This window comes from Crinia signifera, chromosome 7, assembly GCF_055691185.1.
Source record: "Crinia signifera chromosome 7, ASM5569118v1, whole genome shotgun sequence".
Taxonomy (NCBI): Eukaryota; Metazoa; Chordata; class Amphibia; order Anura; family Myobatrachidae; genus Crinia; species Crinia signifera.
The window spans coordinates 190,678,593-190,696,947 of NC_139223.1; the positions used below are offsets into that span (position 1 = coordinate 190,678,593).

The window sequence follows — 18,355 nt, forward strand, 5'->3', positions numbered from 1 at the left end:
GCATGTAGGTAAGCATCACTTATGTAGCATAATTTTGAATAGGCATTATGGTGTTTGGCATAATATGTAATGGACATTATGATGTGTGGCTTAACAAGTAATGACATTATGGTGTAAATTTTTAAAGGGTGCCTTAGGTGCGCAATGTACCTGTTTATGAAGCATATTGTGAATTTTGGCTTAATCTGTGTGGCATTATGTGAATTTTGGCTCTATCCGTGTAGCATTGGGCGGTATTCAATGAGCCAGAATCGTTGGTCACAGTGATCCAGATTTAACATTCGCCTGCCAATCGCCGGTTTTTAGCTGTGAATCGCCATGCATGGGGATTCGTGGGGAGTCGCCAAGTCACCCTATTCAACGTGGCTGAGAATCGCCGGCCCTAACGGCGATTCTCAGCCATACCGGCGTTTCCCTATACAGCCGCATTAATGTAGTCAGTTGTTTAAAAAAATGCAGAGAAATGCAAGAAAAAAGCAAATTACCCTGGACAAACGCTTCCCATACAGCATACGGCAAACGCTGGGTAATCTGCTCAAAGGGCAAACGAAGGAGTGAGGTGGGGAGGAGAATCATGGGTAAGTGAGGTGCACCATGGGTAAGAACAGTGCTTTGTGGGAGAAAAAAAAAATACCTGAAAAAATTAAATATATATTTGTATAGCACTTCTACGACCATGACATCACACAAGGGCAGCAAATAATAATACATTAGACTTGCATAGTTAAATAGAACACTTAAAACCAATTATTTCACATGTTCCTATAAAAGTTCACCAGAAAAAGATGACGAGGGACACTCGGTGAGGAACGGCGATATGAAAGAAGAAAAAGGAATCGCCAACTTCTCATTGAATACACTTTTGGCGATTCCCCTCAACTACCGTCGATTCCCCATGTAAAATCCTATAGACAAAAAACGGCGATTTGTAGAGAATAACATTTGGCGATTGCTGCTTCATTCACCGGTCGTCATCGGCGATTTCAGCTCATTGAATAGGGTGATTCGCATTTGGGGCTCCAAAAATCACCGTCAGACACGATAAAAACACAGAATCGCCATAAAACTTGGCGATTCCGGCTCATTGAATACCGCCCATTATGTGAATTTTGGCAAAATCCGTGTGGCAGAGAATTTTGCAGAGAGACTGCATCTGGACTTCACTGACGATCGTTTCACCGGAAGAGACCTTCGCAGCTGGATTCCGGTGAAAGCCTCAGGCTCCGTCCGTGGCCAGACGGCCAGGTACTCTTCTGCTTCTCCTCTCCGCTCTCTCCCCCCAGCTGCTGTTTGCCTCTCCTTTAAGGACGGGCACCAACCACGATCTATCCTGCATACTCCACTGTCCCTGTCCTCCTTCACAGCCGGGCTGCTGGCCGTGTGCCGCTCATCCCCCACCACTATGACATTGTTGTATGTGGAGGACAGCAGCGCACATTTGACCACCAAAAGGGCTGTACCTGCACTATTTAAGCTTTGCTATTTGGAAACACTCATTCACCCTGATCTGTGCAAACCTACCCTGCGCTGGAGATTCCTCTATTCAGGGGGGCAGCCAGACCACAGGGGGCAGCCAGACCAGAGGGGACAGCAGTTTTACATACCTTTCCGCCTAATAATTCCCCCTGCAAATAGACCATGCTCACCCACAATACCTATTAGAGCCCACCAAATTATTTTGAGGGCAGCTGACAAATCGTGGGACTTGCATGATAATTGAGAAGGGTGAACTCTAAAGGCCCCATACATTAGGCCGACTTGTCCTTAAGACAAGTCAGACCCAATTCTCCTGTGAGCCGCCCTGGAGCTCCCCGGGAGGCTCACACACAATTTGGCACTTGATGAGCCAAATTTGACATGTGATAAATCGCTTGCGATTTATCACATGTCGGGGCGCAGGGGGCAGGCGGTGAGGGGCAGGGGGCGGCAGGTGCTCTTATCAGGGGGAGCAGTGGGGCGGGCAGCGGGTCCCTGAGCGCCGGGGAGTGCTGACCTGGCTGGGCGGTGATGTTCATATATATCAGCAGCGCTAGCGGGAGTCGGGAGGGGACGTGGTGCCGGGTGCGGCGAGTGCTGCTGGCTGACCTGCCCGGGCATGTGATAACAAATAGCAGTGGCGGGGACGGGACGCGCAGTGGCGGCTATTAGATTTTTAAAATACCTGTCAAATGACCGGCCGTTCTCTGATTGGCTGAGAGAACGGCCGGTCATTTCACAGGTATTTTAAAAATCTAATAGCCGCCACTGCGCGTCCCGTCCCCGCTGCTGCTATTTGTTATCACATGCCCAGCCAGGTCAGCCAGCAGCACTCGCCGCACCCAGCACCCGGCACCACATCCCCTCCCGACTCCCGCAGCGCTGCTGATATATATGAACATCACCGCCCAGCCAGGTCAGCACTCCCCGGCGCTCAGGGACCCGCTGCCCGCCCCACTGCTCCCCCGGTGTCTGCATGCATATGCCTGTCAAATGGGCAGGCATATGCATACAGGGAGGTCAGACGTGATTGTATGTACTGACCGTCCGACCTCCCTGATCCGGTCCGATGCGCACGGGACCGCGCATCGGATCGGATCAGATATCACACACCTGCGATTTTGGGCCGATTTCACCCGATTATCGGCACAAAGTGCTGAAATCGAATGAAATCGTCCCAAAATCGGATAGTGTATGGGGGCCTTTAGATGGAATGCTAATCCCCTACTTTTTATTACAGGTATATAAAGTCAGGCAGTAGCAGCTCTATTAGGGAAGAACAGGAGGTTTTTACTTTCATATCCCCCCAAATCCTAAAGAAAATGTGTTTTTCCACAATACCTCAGAAGCCCACTGATTGACAGTGGAAGCCGGCAAGTGCTATTAAGGGTATTTGACTAAAGAAACAGGTAAGGGGACTTCCCTGTAATACATCAAATAACCCATTCTTGCCATAGGTATATAAAGTAGGATAGAAAACACACATCCAGGACCAACAGGGATATTTCAACCTATACTTTATCTCTCTCCCATACTATCTCTCCCACTCTCTCTTTTCTTCTCCTTTTTCTCTCTCTGGCCTCCTTTTTCTCTTTTTTTCTTTTCCGTCTTGAGGGTAGGAGGAAGAGCAACCCTTACTTTATGATTTCAGAATTATTCAAGTTTTATATACCTGTACCAAGATTCTTTAAAAATGGTTTTCATATAAATTATTTGATTATCCTCTGCTGCGGACAAAACAATGGCATATTTTAAGAGCCATAGACATTAATTTATAACTGTCTCACTTGAACTAAATGTGGTCCACTGTAGATATTGCTTCATATAGGGTTAAAGTATACTTTGTGCTTAATTACTGCTCTAATAAACACATCTAAATAATATAGTTTCTTTGACTCATTAAATGCAAACAACAGGCTGGAGTTTTATCTCTCATCAGACACAGTGTTTCTTCACAATAAACTCTGTGGTAGCCACTGTTTGATACATTTGTTACCTTGTGGAAAACTGATTTGTTGTTACATTTGTTACATTCCTCTAGGCTTAACCAGACACCTATGAGAAAAAAACTTTCTCTCTCCAGCTAATAACTTAATATTAGCATAGAGATTGGAGGCAGCACCACTTAGAACCCTATATTTGCGGCATACCAACATAACAAGTGTTTTTGATTTATATTTAACTTTTGTGTGTTTAATATATATGTCTGTCTAGTACCTATTTTAGAGACAATAATAAAAGTTAATTCTTAATACACTTCACTCTTATCCTAACACATCCCCATTCCCTTATGTTGTGATACTAGCATTGACTGCTGAATCAGGGGCATTGACAGATTGAGTCTTTTGCGTTGCCCTACCTACCACCATTTATTTCTCATAAATTAGAAATTACGTTACATAATTTCCATATAAGAGTGCCCCAACAAAAAAAAAATAGTTTTTTTCTTCTTTCTTTGCAAGTATAATGGGGTCTAGTATTTTGTTGCATAATGTGTAGAAGTTGTATATGGTGTGGTACACTACACTCAAGGACACGCCCCCTTTTGAGTGGCCAAACCCCTTTTCCGGAGCGCGCCTTCGGCGCGAGCATAACTACATCCTTCACTTTTGTCACCAAGGTGGGCTTGTGTACTTTAAATGCCAGGGCCTATTTTTAATCCCATTCCCACCCTCTCTCTGCTCTCCTCTCTCTCGCCGCTCTCTTAGCATGTACACTGGCACCACTAATCCCCCCTTCCCCTCCCATACTCTCTCCTATCATGGTGCCCCCCCTGTCATTTTCTCCTGGATCCGCCCCTGTCTCTGACCTATAAAAGTGAATACTTGCACAAGTCTCGCTCACTTGGCACTTTCTCTGTATCTGATGTTCATGCTCCTCATTGTATAGTGGGGTCTTTAACTCCGCTGGTTTCCGGACAATTTCTGTTTCCACCTACTCCCTCCACACTGACAGCTTGCTTTGTTCCACGACGCCTCCCAAGCCGATCGTTACACCAGCCCAGTGATGTTCCACCCACTCTTACACGTATTACATTATATTGTTGCATAGAATTCCCATTCATCACATGACGTTTACCTTCCAACATCCCACTTAGCATTATCTGCCTCATTCCCTCTGGCTATGGTTGTAGCGCAACTCGCTGGATTTAGGCCGATTCGCTCATTACTATTCTTATGTTCTCTATATTCTGGTCACAATGAGAATTTCTACTACCCACAGGGAAACACATTCCAAAACGTATAACAATGTTTTTATTTATTTTAGCACAAACTTCCTGTTGACACCATCAGCCAATCAATCACTGGAAGGGAACATAAGGGCAAAATATATATATATTTTTTTTAGTAAACTCTATTATTACTCAAAATTGATTTTTAACGAAGGAATTTAGATATTTAAGTGGAAACTAAATGCATAATGCTCCTCAATTATTATTACACTGAGGAGATGATTCAGGTTGGTTTGAAAAAGCAAACTTCGTCTTTCATGGATAAAACCATGCTGCACAGCAGGTGGGGCTGATGTAGCAGGTGCAGAGAATGTTACCTTTGGGCAGGGTTGCCTACCCTCCCGCAAAGGTGGGCAAAACTCCCGGTTTCTGGGGGACTGATTTAGGGATGTGGCCAGAGGCGTAAGTTCATCCCAGTCGCCCAGAGACAAGTTCTTGTTTGGTGCCCCATACACACACACACACACAAACACACACACACAAAAATTGTCATGGCACCAGCTCCGCTGTGTTAGAACATGCTGGTGGGTTAGGGTCGGACATGACATGAAGCTGTCATGTCTGCAGAATTCAGCAGCGGGAGCTATCTTACTGTCCAGCAGCAGTGATGGGAGTGATGGGCAGGGCAGGCTAAGCTGTAGCAGATGGAAGCTTTCCTGATCTCTGTTGCAGGTGTAAGCAGGGCTCCAGGGATAGAGCCAATTAACTATGCAGCCAGTGACGTCACTGGGTAACCCTAAAACAAACATTTGTAAGGATGTAACATCCAATGGTGAGAAATCTATATAGCACATGCAACTTTGACAGGGAAGGTGGGCCCCTGTCAGCTCTGGGCCCCATAGCAGCTTTGCTCCATGCACCTATGGTAATTACACACTTGTATGCTGCAGCAGTGGGTGTGCCGAAGGGCTCGATTTGAAGATAAGTGGTCACACTTGAATCCTCAAGCATGGGGGTCCACCGGGGGGGGGGGCTTTATCCCTGTGCACAGTCTGTCCCTGACACCATGTTACATTGGAACAGGCTGATAACTTCTCTGAAACAGAATAGTTCTTGTGCGCTAGTGGAGCTTACTAAGAATATATCTGCACATGCAACAAACTTATATAGTCAAGAGGCAATTCCCCTAAAAACATCTCTCTGGCTCATGGGGGAATGGATCAAACCTTGGAGTCGTCCACATCAACCAGTTAGGTTCGGGTTGGGATCATTTGGTCTACAGCATGATGGTCAACAGTCATTAGGTCGACATTGGAAAAGGTCGACATGGGTCTAGGTCGACATGGTTCTAGGTCGAAAGGTCATTAGTTCGACAGGTCGTTAGTTCGACATGGTGATTAGTTCGACAATGTCTAGGTTGACATTCAAAAGGTCAACATGGGGTTTTTCACAGTTTTTTTACCTCAATGTCAACACAGTCGACATTGACACAGTTTAAAGTGCATCGCATCCCCTCGCATCGCTCGCTAAGCTCGGCACACTATTTTATTCTCCCACTATGCCCTAGTGGATGGTAGGGCATGAAATACCGCCTGTCAACACATGTCAGCTCAAAAAACTGTGAAAAACCCCATGTCAACCTTTTGACTGTCGACCTAGACACTGTCGAACTAATGACTTGTTGAACTAACGACCTGTCGAACGAATGACCTTTCAACCTAGAACCATGTCGACCTTTTCCTATGTCGACCTAGGCCCATGTCGACCTTTTACCATGTCGACCTAATAGTGTGAACCTAATGACTGTCGACTATCATGCTGTAGACCAAATGACCGCATCCCGTTAGCTTCGTAGGCTGCACAAGAAAATGGCTGAAGCTGATTGGCTGCTTTGGGCAAATTCTTCATTATTCTTCTTGCCAAGGCTTCATACATCTCCCCCAAAGTGTATATTTATTATTCTATTGATCATTTTTCTAAAAAGTTTAATTTCCTGTCGTCACTTATAGCAACCATAATAAAATGAGCTAACCGTGCTCTAGCAGAGATAGCGTCAATGATAACTCAGTGACTTTGGCCCTTATTCTGATCAGTGCGGATATTCCCGCATTCTTACGGAGCGGTCCGCACGCCACGGTGTTCTGCCGCGTGCGGCCATCGTCCGTAGAAACGCCCACGTGTCCTCCGCATTCGGGCGGAATCACTCTTTAAGAACAGGGCGTGTTTACGGACGACATACAAACCATGCGTGTGCGGGAGAAACACTCCGATTCTGCACGGTATTACAGAGTATTACAGAGTATGCTCGGGAATACCGCATCCGAACGGGAGCCAAGCGGTGCTACCGCCCGTAAGCGGAGTATTTACGCCAAACAACCCACTATTATGTCAATTCTGCAATACATCACATGACCCACTTATTCAATTACCTATCCTCATAAAAAAATGCTTATTTGGAATTGGAATCAATTAGATTCCAATATATCCTTACAAGCATGCCTAACACATGCATTGCACACATTAACCCTTACAGCAATTGAAGTGCAATGGTTTCAATTAAAGCACTGACAAGCGTCCTATTAGTGAGTAATGAGTAAAGGAGTCGATTTTATTGGGTTCAGGTGTTAATGCTTGTAGTCATTAGGCGGTCCGTTCGCCTCCCGCAGGAACGAGTGGTGTCCGCAAAGCAATAGTGGCCTTTTGGACACCGCACATTTCTTCCCTTTTTGTTCGCGTGCATTCGGAGTGCTATCCGAATGCACGCCCCCCAACATAAGTGTACTCCCCCGTGTCCGCCCATGTTTCCGCCCCGTTTTGCCCACTTTGAAACTACGCCCATGTGTCATTCCGCATGACGCCCATAATACGCCCATATTTCCCGAATGATTGCGGTGACCAGTTTTGTACGGGATTTGGCCGAACAGGTACGGAGTCAAGGCGTGGCACATGCGCGTGGCGTTCTCCACGCATGCGCAGACGCCGTAAATACGCGATCCGAAAGTATGCGGGAAAGTATGCGTCAATCAGAATAAGGGCCTTTGTTGGGTATGTAAGAAACTTGTAAAGAGGACAAGTGGATAAATTGTCCATAGAAACCAATCAGAGTCTAGGGGCCAAATGTAATAGGGGAGAGTTTCAGAAAGTGAGAGATTTTGGGAGAGTTTTCCCCTTTTTTTAAAGCAGCAATCAATGACATGGCAAAACCAGGTTGATTTTGCCATGTAATTTATTGCTGCTTTAAAAAAAAACATGGGAAAACTCTCCCAAAATCTCTCACTTTCTGAAACTCTCCTCTATTACATTTGGCCCTAGGGCCTAGGTATTTATTTGGTACATTTTATAAAATTATAGCTATAATCTCATCGGTTGCTCTGATTGTCCTAGGTTTACTGCATCCCCCTCTTTATCCATCTCTGCCATCTTTCATTGCCGCCATTTCCTCCTGGTCGAGCTCTACCCACCAGTGGCAGCTCCAGATGTTCATTTCTAAAATAGTGGGGCCACACCAACTATAGCCGGAAACTGACCTCACCAAATAATCAAGAGGCGTTCCGTCTGGTGAAGAAAAGGCACCCCTTCCCAATCTTTGCAGAGTTTGCCAGTGGGTGGAAGATAAGTCATTGGGATTCAGATTGAGCTGGATTGACTGGCATCAAGCTCACCCATACAAGCAGGGGCGTAACTATAGCACCGCAGCCCCCGCAACCGCGGGGGGGCGCTGTGCATGTGCGGGCGCCGGGGGCTGCAGTGCTATAGTTACACCCCGCTGCCCCGCCGCCATCCCCCGCAGTCGTTACCTGTCAGTGTCTTCTTCAGTACGCGCTGGTCCCGGCTCCCTTCTTCTGCTGTGAGGACCACAACAAAATGTCCGCCCCAATGTAGCAGACAGTTCTCTGAAACTGTCTGCTGCATGGGGGCGGACATTTTGTGGTGGTCCTCATAGCAGAAGAAGGGAGCTGGGACCAGCGCGTACTGAGCGTAGGTAAGACTGCGGGTTTTGGGGGGGATTGCAGGGGCGGCGAGGCGGGGGTTGGTGCGGCGGGGCGGGCGAGGGTTGGTGCGGCGGTGCGGGCGGGGGTTGGTGCGGCGGGGCAGGCGAGGGTTGGTGCGGCGGTGCGGGCGGGGGTTGGTGCGGCGGGGTGCGTGGGTGGGTGCCCTCCCTTTAACGGCGGGGGGGGGCGCCCAAAAGCTAGTTACGCCACTGCATGCAAGGATTGCAATAGCTTCACACCCTGTGTTCTGTAATAGTTATACAAATATGTACTTGCAAAAAGTGTTTAATCTGTTTTATTTGACGTTTTAGAATAACATTTTCATATGATTATTCTCTGAATCTTTCTTGAAATGTATTCAACTGTACTGGGTGAACTAAGGTTAATGATTCATACCCATATCATCTAACAAATCATAGGGTAACTGCAAAAGATTGTGAGATCTAGAATTCTAGATTCCACTTTTTTTTTTTTATTCTACGTGGTCCATCCTGGCAAAGGATCATTTGTCCATTTTAAAAGTACAGGTTGAGTATCCCTTATCCAAAATGCTCAGGACCAGGAGAACGGATTATTCCGTATTTTGGAATATTTTAATATTTCAATAATGTATTTTGAAGCATCTTGAGTTTATGTTGTACAAACACATCAAACATGAAATACAGACAAATATATTTTATTTGTCCAAAAAACAAGATTTCAAAACATGAAACAAAATTTGTGTCCTATCTCAGATACTGAATTTAAATTCCAAGCAATCACTGGGCCTTATTCAGATCTCAGCTCAGTACAAATTTGTTTGGAAAATGGGCAACACCATGTGCACTGCACGTGGGGCAGATGTAACATGTGCAGAGAGAGTTAGATTTGTGTGAGTTATTTTGTTTCTGTGCAGGGTAAATACTGGCTGCATTATTTTTACACTGCAATTTAGATTTCAGTTTCAGCACACCCACCCAAATTTAACTCTCTTTGCACAGGTTACATCTGCTCCACCTGCAGTGCACATGGTTTTGCCCATTTTCCAAACAAATTTGTACTGCGATCAGATCTGAATATGGGCCATTGTCTTGCACATATATATTGCCAGTTACATACCATGTCCTCAGTGGTGCTTGTACATACAGTATGTCCCGAGTACGTTTTTTTCCACTTTCTGAAATGTATGGTTTTTCAGAATAATTCGGATAATGGATATTACTATAAGGGATACATATCCTGTACTGAGACATTTTACTACTCTAATAATTTATTATTTATTTTATTATATTTACTTTTAGCACAATATAAGTACGTGTGTGTGTGTGTGTGTATGTGTTAATATACATATTGTCTTCACCCACCCTGACCAGAATCCTTCTATTGAGCAATAAACAGTATACGGATCTAATGTTTCATATATAACATATTAAGAATACACCAGAAAAATACTGTATACTTCACACCAAAGGGTTAACGTTGTGCTTTCTCAGTTACCTAGTTATTACTAAATAGCAATGCAAAATCAATATTATTGTGATATTTATCTATACTATATATTGTAGGAACAGCAGCAATAGACAAATCTCACCAGTGTACCCCACATATGTCTGCAGAAAATGGGGGTTTGACCAAGTATTGGGGTACTTTTCTTATGGGAATACAGTACAATTATAGCTGGGAGCTATTTTTATTTTAAGTTGCTAACATGCCTACAGTTAGATATGTATCTATCTATCTATCTATCTATCTATCTATCTAATCTATCTATCTATCTTTCTAATCATCTATCTATCTAATCATCTATCTATCTAATCATCTATCTATCGTATCATCTATCTATCATCTATCTATCGTATCATCTATCTATCTATCATCTATCTATCTATCTGTTTATCATAGTGCTAGTAATTGGATCTTGAGAATTAGTATTCCTGGTGCACACAGTGGTCACCCCAGCAATCCGATGCTGAAACTGGACCAGAAGGTCTGGACAGTGGCAGTGACGTGACATGTGTGTCCGGATGTCTGCAGTGAACTCTCCCTGACCTGGCATCCTGCAAGGATTGGGGTGGGAAGTGTCCCATTCTGTTGTCAGTGACTTGTCACAAAGTGTCACACATATACAGTGGATGCTCTTTTGTGCAGAAACAGGGTATGCACCCACAGGCAGTCATTGATCACCCTGAGAGACGCTTTGTCTCTCTGTACTCAGTGGACCCAGATGGACCTTGTAAGCAACTACTAGATCTCTCTCTTCTGTTTGTCCAGAGCACACACAAAGCGTCCCCCTAGTCCGCAGATAGATCGCAATGTTGAGGTGCGCTGGTAAACGCACCACAAAACGCACCACAAAGCGCATGCGAGTAAAATCCGCAAAAAGCACCGCTTGCACTGAAACTCCCCTCCCCAAAGTCCACATTGGATCTTCACAAAGGACATCTGATAAGACATTTAAACAAGTAAACAGTCTCTCTTCTTGTACACAGGTCAATCTTAGGTTTCAAGAAACCTGTATACATTGCTGGAGTTTGTGACCCAGTAACCTAGGACTGTTTCCTAAAGGTTTCCTCGTTGGAGGGATTTTTATGCTTATCAAAGAAAAGACACATTGCAAAATCAAAGGGCATGGGGGGAAACCTGGGGTCATGACAGAGGTGACATCCTTTGATGCAGGTCTGTTGTTTTAGTCAACAAGTCATTTGCATGAGATTGCTGAGATTGCAGATGGTCAAACTTTAAACTATATATATATATATATATATATATATATATATATATGCACCCATCTCAAAGCAACTTATATGGGACATATATATATATATAAGTGACCACATTTTGCACGATGTAAAGATTGTATGGACCTGATGAAAAGACCGTTGTTTTGGTCTTGAAACGTTGTCGAACTGCTTTTACACCTATGACCTAATACAAAGATTTACTTGATTTAAAAAGTCCGTTTGAGTGCCGCCTCTTCTTCTACTCTGGGACCTGAAAGGGAACCTCTGCAGATACCAGTACTATATATATATATATATATATATATATATATATATATATATATATATATATATATATATATATATATATATATATATAAATTCCACACACCTGCATATAGTAATGGCATAGTAAAGGGCATTTGATGACATTATGGTCACCAAAGTATTAAAGTGTCCCCAACAGCATTCCTAAAATAACTACTTAGTAAGTTGTGTTTCTGTCTCCACTGATTGACCTGAGTATAGCTATAAAATAGGTATTATATGAAATCTGGCTGCTTTTCTATATGATGCACCTACACACCGCTTTCCCTGCGACCCCCTGAACTTGCTGGGATAAAGCAGACACGTGTGCCTTTGATTCCATCGGTGTATTGTGATTCCCACTTTGAAAGTGACAATCTGTAATTCTCCCAGCCAGGGGTCCGTTTGAAGTGGAATCTCCTTTTTATATGCAAGACTTTGAATTAGAAAAACAACCCAACCTTACATCTACACTTTGGTTTCTTGTGGATTACAATAGTAGACACTGTCCATGTTCCCAGGATCTACTCTCTGTGACCTCCTGACCACAAAAGTGCATAACAGTGACACACCCCTTTCAAGCAAGTACTCCCCAAAAAGAGAATCCCCTCCCATGATTGCATTCGTTTTTATGTTTAAATAAAATACAAAAATAGATGTTTTTCTTTTTTATTATAAAACAATTAAAATACATGCTGTTGCATAGGTATTCCAACTTCATTTTTTTTTTCTTGTATTAAAAAATATACAGCAATTACAATCTTAGAAACGAGGCCACCTGGCCAAATAATACTTATTGTATCAAATACATTGTCCGGTATCAAGTCACTGACGTTGCATGTTCTGTCCATCCAAAACGGCATTGCAACTGAAACGCAGTAAAAGGCAACTTAAAATATAATAGTGCAAATTTAAATAACGTTAAGAAAACAAGTTGCGTTAATATCAAGTCTTTGGTCATAGAAAGGGATGCCAGTTAAATTAAGTGTTGGCATCGTTGCATAGTCCTTGGGTCGGGGCATGTCCTGCACCCAATAGTAAACTCAAAAATGAATAGCTGTGGTATTGTGGCAGCAAAAAAAACAATCCATTGTAAACGCTCAATCCTCCTGTCGCATGCGATTCCCTCTGAAAGTCGCAGCATGTCTTTGATTGACATATATAGAATACTATGTACAGTTCTATGTTCATTATGTGATTCATTCCATCAACCCTGGCAAGGAATACCATCGCATAGTGCAAAGTTCTAGGTGTTGGTATATGACTGTCATGTCCGTTGATCTTCAGCATGGTTTTCTAATGAGAATTGTAGGTGTCTCTATGATGTACCCTCGGTGGAAGGAGAGAGGGGCTCTGTTTTATTCCCAGGCTTCTTCTGCAAGTCTGTGCAGCCATTAGATGCTGGACCTGGATTTGGGGGACTGGGAACACCCCCCTCTCGTTCTCTTTTTTTTTGCTTCATCCTCCTGTTTTGGAACCAGATCTTGACCTGAGTGTCATTGAGCTGAAGGGAACCTGCGATCTCCAGGCGCCTGGCCCGAGTCAGGTACTTGTTAAAGTGAAATTCTTTTTCTAGTTCTGTGAGTTGTTTGGTGGTGAAGTTTGTCCTCATTGTGCTGGGAGAACTGGGGACCCCACAGTCGGATGGGAGGGCTGCAAAACGAACAATCAAGTATTAGAGGTTGCCCAATTATTGTAGCAAGAGGTCCTAGACATCAGATTAAGGGTATGCATTATTAGGAACATGTATTGTAATAATAAAGCGTGTTCTCTCTGGTCTGATTATAATGATAAAACAATAAAATGTAAATAAACGACACAAATAATAATAATAATAATAATAATAATAATAATAATAATAATAATAATAATAATAGTAATAATAATAATAATAATAATAATAATAATAATAATAATAATGATGTATGGCTCTTTACAAATAGTATATCGGTTATTTGAAAACACATATATTATTGCCTTGTACTATAACTACAGAATTGGGGAGATTACAGCAGACTAGAATGGGAGTCCAGACTTACTTTTTCTTGGTGCATTTCGTTTAACTTTCATCCAATCAAAAGTGTTGAGAGTGGCATGGAGATCAGAGACCGGGGAGTTGGGTTTGGGATAAGAACCAGGAGCAGGAGAGAAGTTGGGAAAGTTTCCAGGATATAATTCCAGCTGCTCCTTACGTGAGGCCACCTGAGAGTCTGCTCCAAGAGTCTTGTAAGTCAACTGGCCATTGAGTAAGAAAGGTCCGTTCCCTGGGAAGGCAGAGCTGGTATACTGGTTGTGTCCTCCTGTGTCCTCCATGGGGTGGATAGATCCATAGGGATAGTCATAGTCCGAGCTGATAGATAGGTAGTTATACTCAGAAGGAGCAGCAGATTCATAGGCAACGTCCAGGCTGCAGGGAGCGTACAGTGCTGGGGACTGGTGAGAAGGTGGGTGAGCAGAGGACGTGTGGATGCCAATGGGTAAGCTCCCCACATATTGATTGTCAGTTCCAGGGTAAGACTGCATGGAGACACTTCTCTGGTCATTGCGACAGAACTTGGGTGAGAAAGCCACAACATCCCCGCATGGTGTATACTCCAGGTAAGAATTCATTTCCCTGCACAGTCCTGTCTGGGGCAGCAGCTCGGGGTCCTCTGGCTCTGACCTCCCTGGTCACTCCGAGCTTCACCTGATCTTGTCTCCTGGACTTGTTACATTGCTGGGAAAGTAAATATTGCCTGGTGGTCACGTGTGACCTGACAACCAATCAGGAGCAGAGTCTGCCTGGGGTCCAGGTGGAGCTCACAGCTGGTGGTGCACTGATTGGAGTTTGAAAGTTTCCAAATGAAATCTCTGAACTGTCCAGGTCATCCCACCACCACCACTACTACTAGGAGGTCTCCCAGCCCTTCTCTCTCATCAGATGTCCTATCCCCTTCGTCTTCAGATCTCAATGTCCATCATCAGATCTCCCACTCTGTTCTCCCTTATCAGATGCTAAATTCTCTTATTTGTATTCAGATCCTCTATGTACTTCTTCCTCCCATTGTCCTCCAACTACCCTCTCCCTCCTAAAATGCCCAGCTCAGCTCTAACTTTCCTGATGCCCAGCTCCACTCTCCCCCTGCGATGCCCAGCTTTCCTCTACTTTCTCAGATGCCCAGCTCCCCTCTCCTTTCTCAGATGCCCAGCTCCACTCTCCCCCTGCGATGCCAAGCTTTCCTCTCCTTTCTCAGATGCCCAGCTTTCCTCTCCTTTCTCAGATGCCAAGCTCCCCTCTTTCCCATCTGAGATGTCCTGTTCCCCTGTCCCTCATAAAATACTCAGCTCCTCTCTCCCTCCTCAGATGCCCAGCTCCCTTTTCCCCCGAGATGCCCTGTTCCCCTCTCCAGCAATGCACAGCTCTCCACTCCCTCCTCATATGCCCAGCTCCCCTCTCCCCCTGAGATGCCCTGTTCCCCTCTCCTGAGATGCCCAACTTCCTTCTCCCCTTAGATGCCCAGCACCCCTCCACCCCTGAGATGCCCAGCACCCCCCTACCCCTGAAATGCCCTGTTCTCCTCTACCCCTGAGATGCCCTATTCCACTCTCCTGAGATGCCCAGCTCCATTCTCCCCCTAAGAGGCCCAGCACCCATCTACCCCTAAGATGCCCTGTACCCCTCTTCCTAGATGCCCAGCTCCCTTCTCCCCCAGAGATACCCAGCTCCCTCCTCCCCCTGAGATGCCCAGATCCCTTCTCCCCCAGAGATACCCAGCTCCCTCCTCCCCCTGAGATGCCCAGCTCCCTCCTCCCCCTGAGATGCCCAGCTCCCTCCTCCCCCTGAGATGCCCAGCTCCCTCCTCCACCTGAGATGCCCAGCTCACTTCTCCCCCAGAGATACCCAGCTCCCTCCTCCCCCTGAGATGCCCAGCTCCCTCCTCCCCCTGAGATGCCCAGCTCCCTCCTCCCCCTGAGATGCCCAGCTCCCTCCTCCACCTGAGATGCCCAGCTCCCTTCTCCCCCAGAGATGCCCAGCTCCCTTCTCCCCCAGAGATGCCCAGCTCCCTTCTCCCCCAGAGATGCCCAGCTCCCTCCTCCCCCTGAGATGCCCAGCTCCCTTCTCCCCCTGAGATGCCCAGCTCCCTCCTCCCCCAGAGATGCCCAGCTCCCTTCTCCCCCTGAGATGCCCAGCTCCCTCCTCCCCCAGAGATGCTCAGCTCCCTCCTCCCCCAGAGATGCCCAGCTCCCTTCTCCCCCAGAGATGCCCAGCTCCCTCCTCCCCCTGAGATGCCCAGCTCCCTTCTCCCCCTGAGATGCCCTTCCTACCAGAGCACTGGCACTAGAAGGGACCCAGCCTGTGCTGTACTCTGCTGACACCACCGCTGGTTGTGATGAACAGATAAAGCTGCTGCTTTTTAAAGTTTCACTCTGCAGATCAATATCTTAAAAACTCTTATGAAAGATATTTGCCGGTCGATTGTATCCTCCTTGCTGCAAATGTACTCTGCGCCTTACATTATTCATTACATTTAATTACTGACAGGCATTTGTGCTCCGTGCAGAGCATCAGCAAGTCCGTGCACAGCAGTCTGTACAGTGAGTGGATTCAGCAGGCAGGGCTGAAAGTTATGGTGTCAGTGCTAAGCGTGCCCCAGCTTTCAGGGAAGCAGCTATATCTTATATAATGATTATTATGGTGGTTAAATGTTTTGCTACCTAAAACCATCTCCCTCTAGCACTGACTGCAGCTAATGGATGTGGTGTAGGAGCTGTTCCCTCAAACCCAGGGTTCAGGATGCTAATGGCTCATGCTGTCCCCTGCTAATACCGGCTCTCCCTGTAAGGTAACATACACTTGGCTCTGGCAGGCGGTCATTGAAGTGCAGCAGGAATCTGTGGCCATACAGGACAATAAAACAAGCTGATTACAATCCACTTGAGACAAGGACTTCCCTTATGTCATTATACTCAGTGCCTGACCCTCCATTAAATCATCTGACGTTATATATTGTCTGTGTTCTCACTCCTACAACTATCACTGCACACCCAGGAGCGGGGCTATCACACATAACACAGGGATCATTTATTTATTTATTTGTGTGTTTATTTATTGTGTTTTTGTTTTGTTTATTTATTTATCAAATTGTCCAGATGAAATGTTATAGAAATCGTATCATACTATCTAGTCTGAGATAAGAATCTGATACATCTTCACTTGCAGACAGCCCAATGCCTCATGTTCCACAATGTAGCAGGTCCCACACTATGGGCCTTATTCTAGTTCACTCTTTCTGAAAAAATCCTTCTTAAGGTGTGTACACACGGGGGCGATAATAGCAAATATCGCTGGAAATATGGTTGCTGAGTGACCATATTGCCAGTGATTGGAGTGTGCACCAGTGATAAATCACCGGGTGCGTGCTCCCGTTTTCAGCCCCCGAATGGTCGCTGGTCGAGCAATATATTGCCAGCGATCATATTACCCCGTGTGTACGCACAAAATCATGTGCACTGCAGGGGGGGGGGGGGCAGATGTTACTTGTGTGCAGAGAGAATTAGATTTGGGTGGGGTTTTACTTCAAAGTGAGATCTATATTGCAGTGTAAAAATAAAGCAGTCAGTATTTACCCTGCACAGAAACAAAATAACTCACCCAAATCTAATTCTCTCTGCACATGTTACATCTGCCCCCCTGCAGTGCACATGGTTTTGTCCATCTAAGAAGGATTTTGTCAGAAAGAGGGAACTAGAATAATGCCCTATAGCACAATTGTAATAATGTAGCACAATGTCTGGCAGTATAGCACAATGACCATAATGTAGCACAATGTCTGGCAGTATAGCACAATACAGTAGTAACAATGTAGCACAATGTCTGGCAGTATAGCACAATGACCATAATGTAGCACAATGTCTGGCAGTATAGCACAATACAGTAGTAACAATGTAGCACAATGTCTGGCAGTATAGCACAATACAGTAGTAACAATGTAGCACAATGTCTGGCAGTATAGCACAATGACCATAATGTAGCACAATGTCTGGCAGTATAGCACAATGACCATAATGTAGCACAATGTCTGGCAGTATAGCACAATAGTAACAATGTAGCACAATGTATGGCAGTATAGCACAATAGTAACAATGTAGCACAATGTATGGCAGTATAGCACAATAGTAACAATGTAGCACAATGTCTGGCAGTATAGCACAATAGTAACAATGTAGCACAATGTATGGCAGTATAGCACAATACCGTAGTAACAATGTAGCACAATGTCTGGCAGTATAGCACAATGACCATAATGTAGCACAATGTCTGGCAGTATAGCACAATGACCATAATGTAGCACAATGTCTGGCAGTATAGCACAATACAGTAGTAACAATGTAGGACAATGTCTGGCAGTATAGCACAATACAGTAGTAACAATGTAGCACAATGTCTGGCAGTATAGCACAATAGTAACAATGTAGCACAATGTATGGCAGTATAGCACAATACCGTAGTAACAATGTAGCACAATGTCTGGCAGTATAGCACAATGACCATAATGTAGCACAATGTCTGGCAGTATAGCACAATGACCATAATGTAGCACAATGTCTGGCAGTATAGCACAATACAGTAGTAACAATGTAGGACAATGTCTGGCAGTATAGCACAATACAGTAGTAACAATGTAGCACAATGTCTGGCAGTATAGCACAATACAGTAGTAACAATGTAG

The 18,355-nt window shown here is 44.9% G+C and overlaps 1 protein-coding gene across 1 annotated transcript; it reads right to left on the reverse strand.

Annotated features, from left to right (window-relative positions):
• Window positions 1-12,963: 12,963 nt before the first annotated feature.
• HOXD1 (homeobox D1) lies at window positions 12,964-14,255 on the reverse strand. The gene is made up of 2 exons (XM_083155113.1): window positions 13,685-14,255; window positions 12,964-13,298 (listed from the first exon to the last, which is right to left on the reverse strand). Exons 1-2 carry the CDS (start codon window positions 14,253-14,255, stop codon window positions 12,964-12,966), a joined length of 906 nt encoding a protein of 301 aa, XP_083011239.1.
• Window positions 14,256-18,355: the final 4,100 nt, after the last annotated feature.

Excerpts from the sequence above, each read along its gene's own strand:
- HOXD1 (XM_083155113.1), bottom strand. The coding sequence starts at position 14,255 with ATGAATTCTTACCTGGAGTATACACCATGCGGGGATGTTGTGGCTTTC. Across the intron at positions 13,299-13,684 it reads ACGAAATGCACCAAGAAAAA|CCCTCCCATCCGACTGTGGG; the intron begins GTAAGTCTGGAC and ends TTCGTTTTGCAG.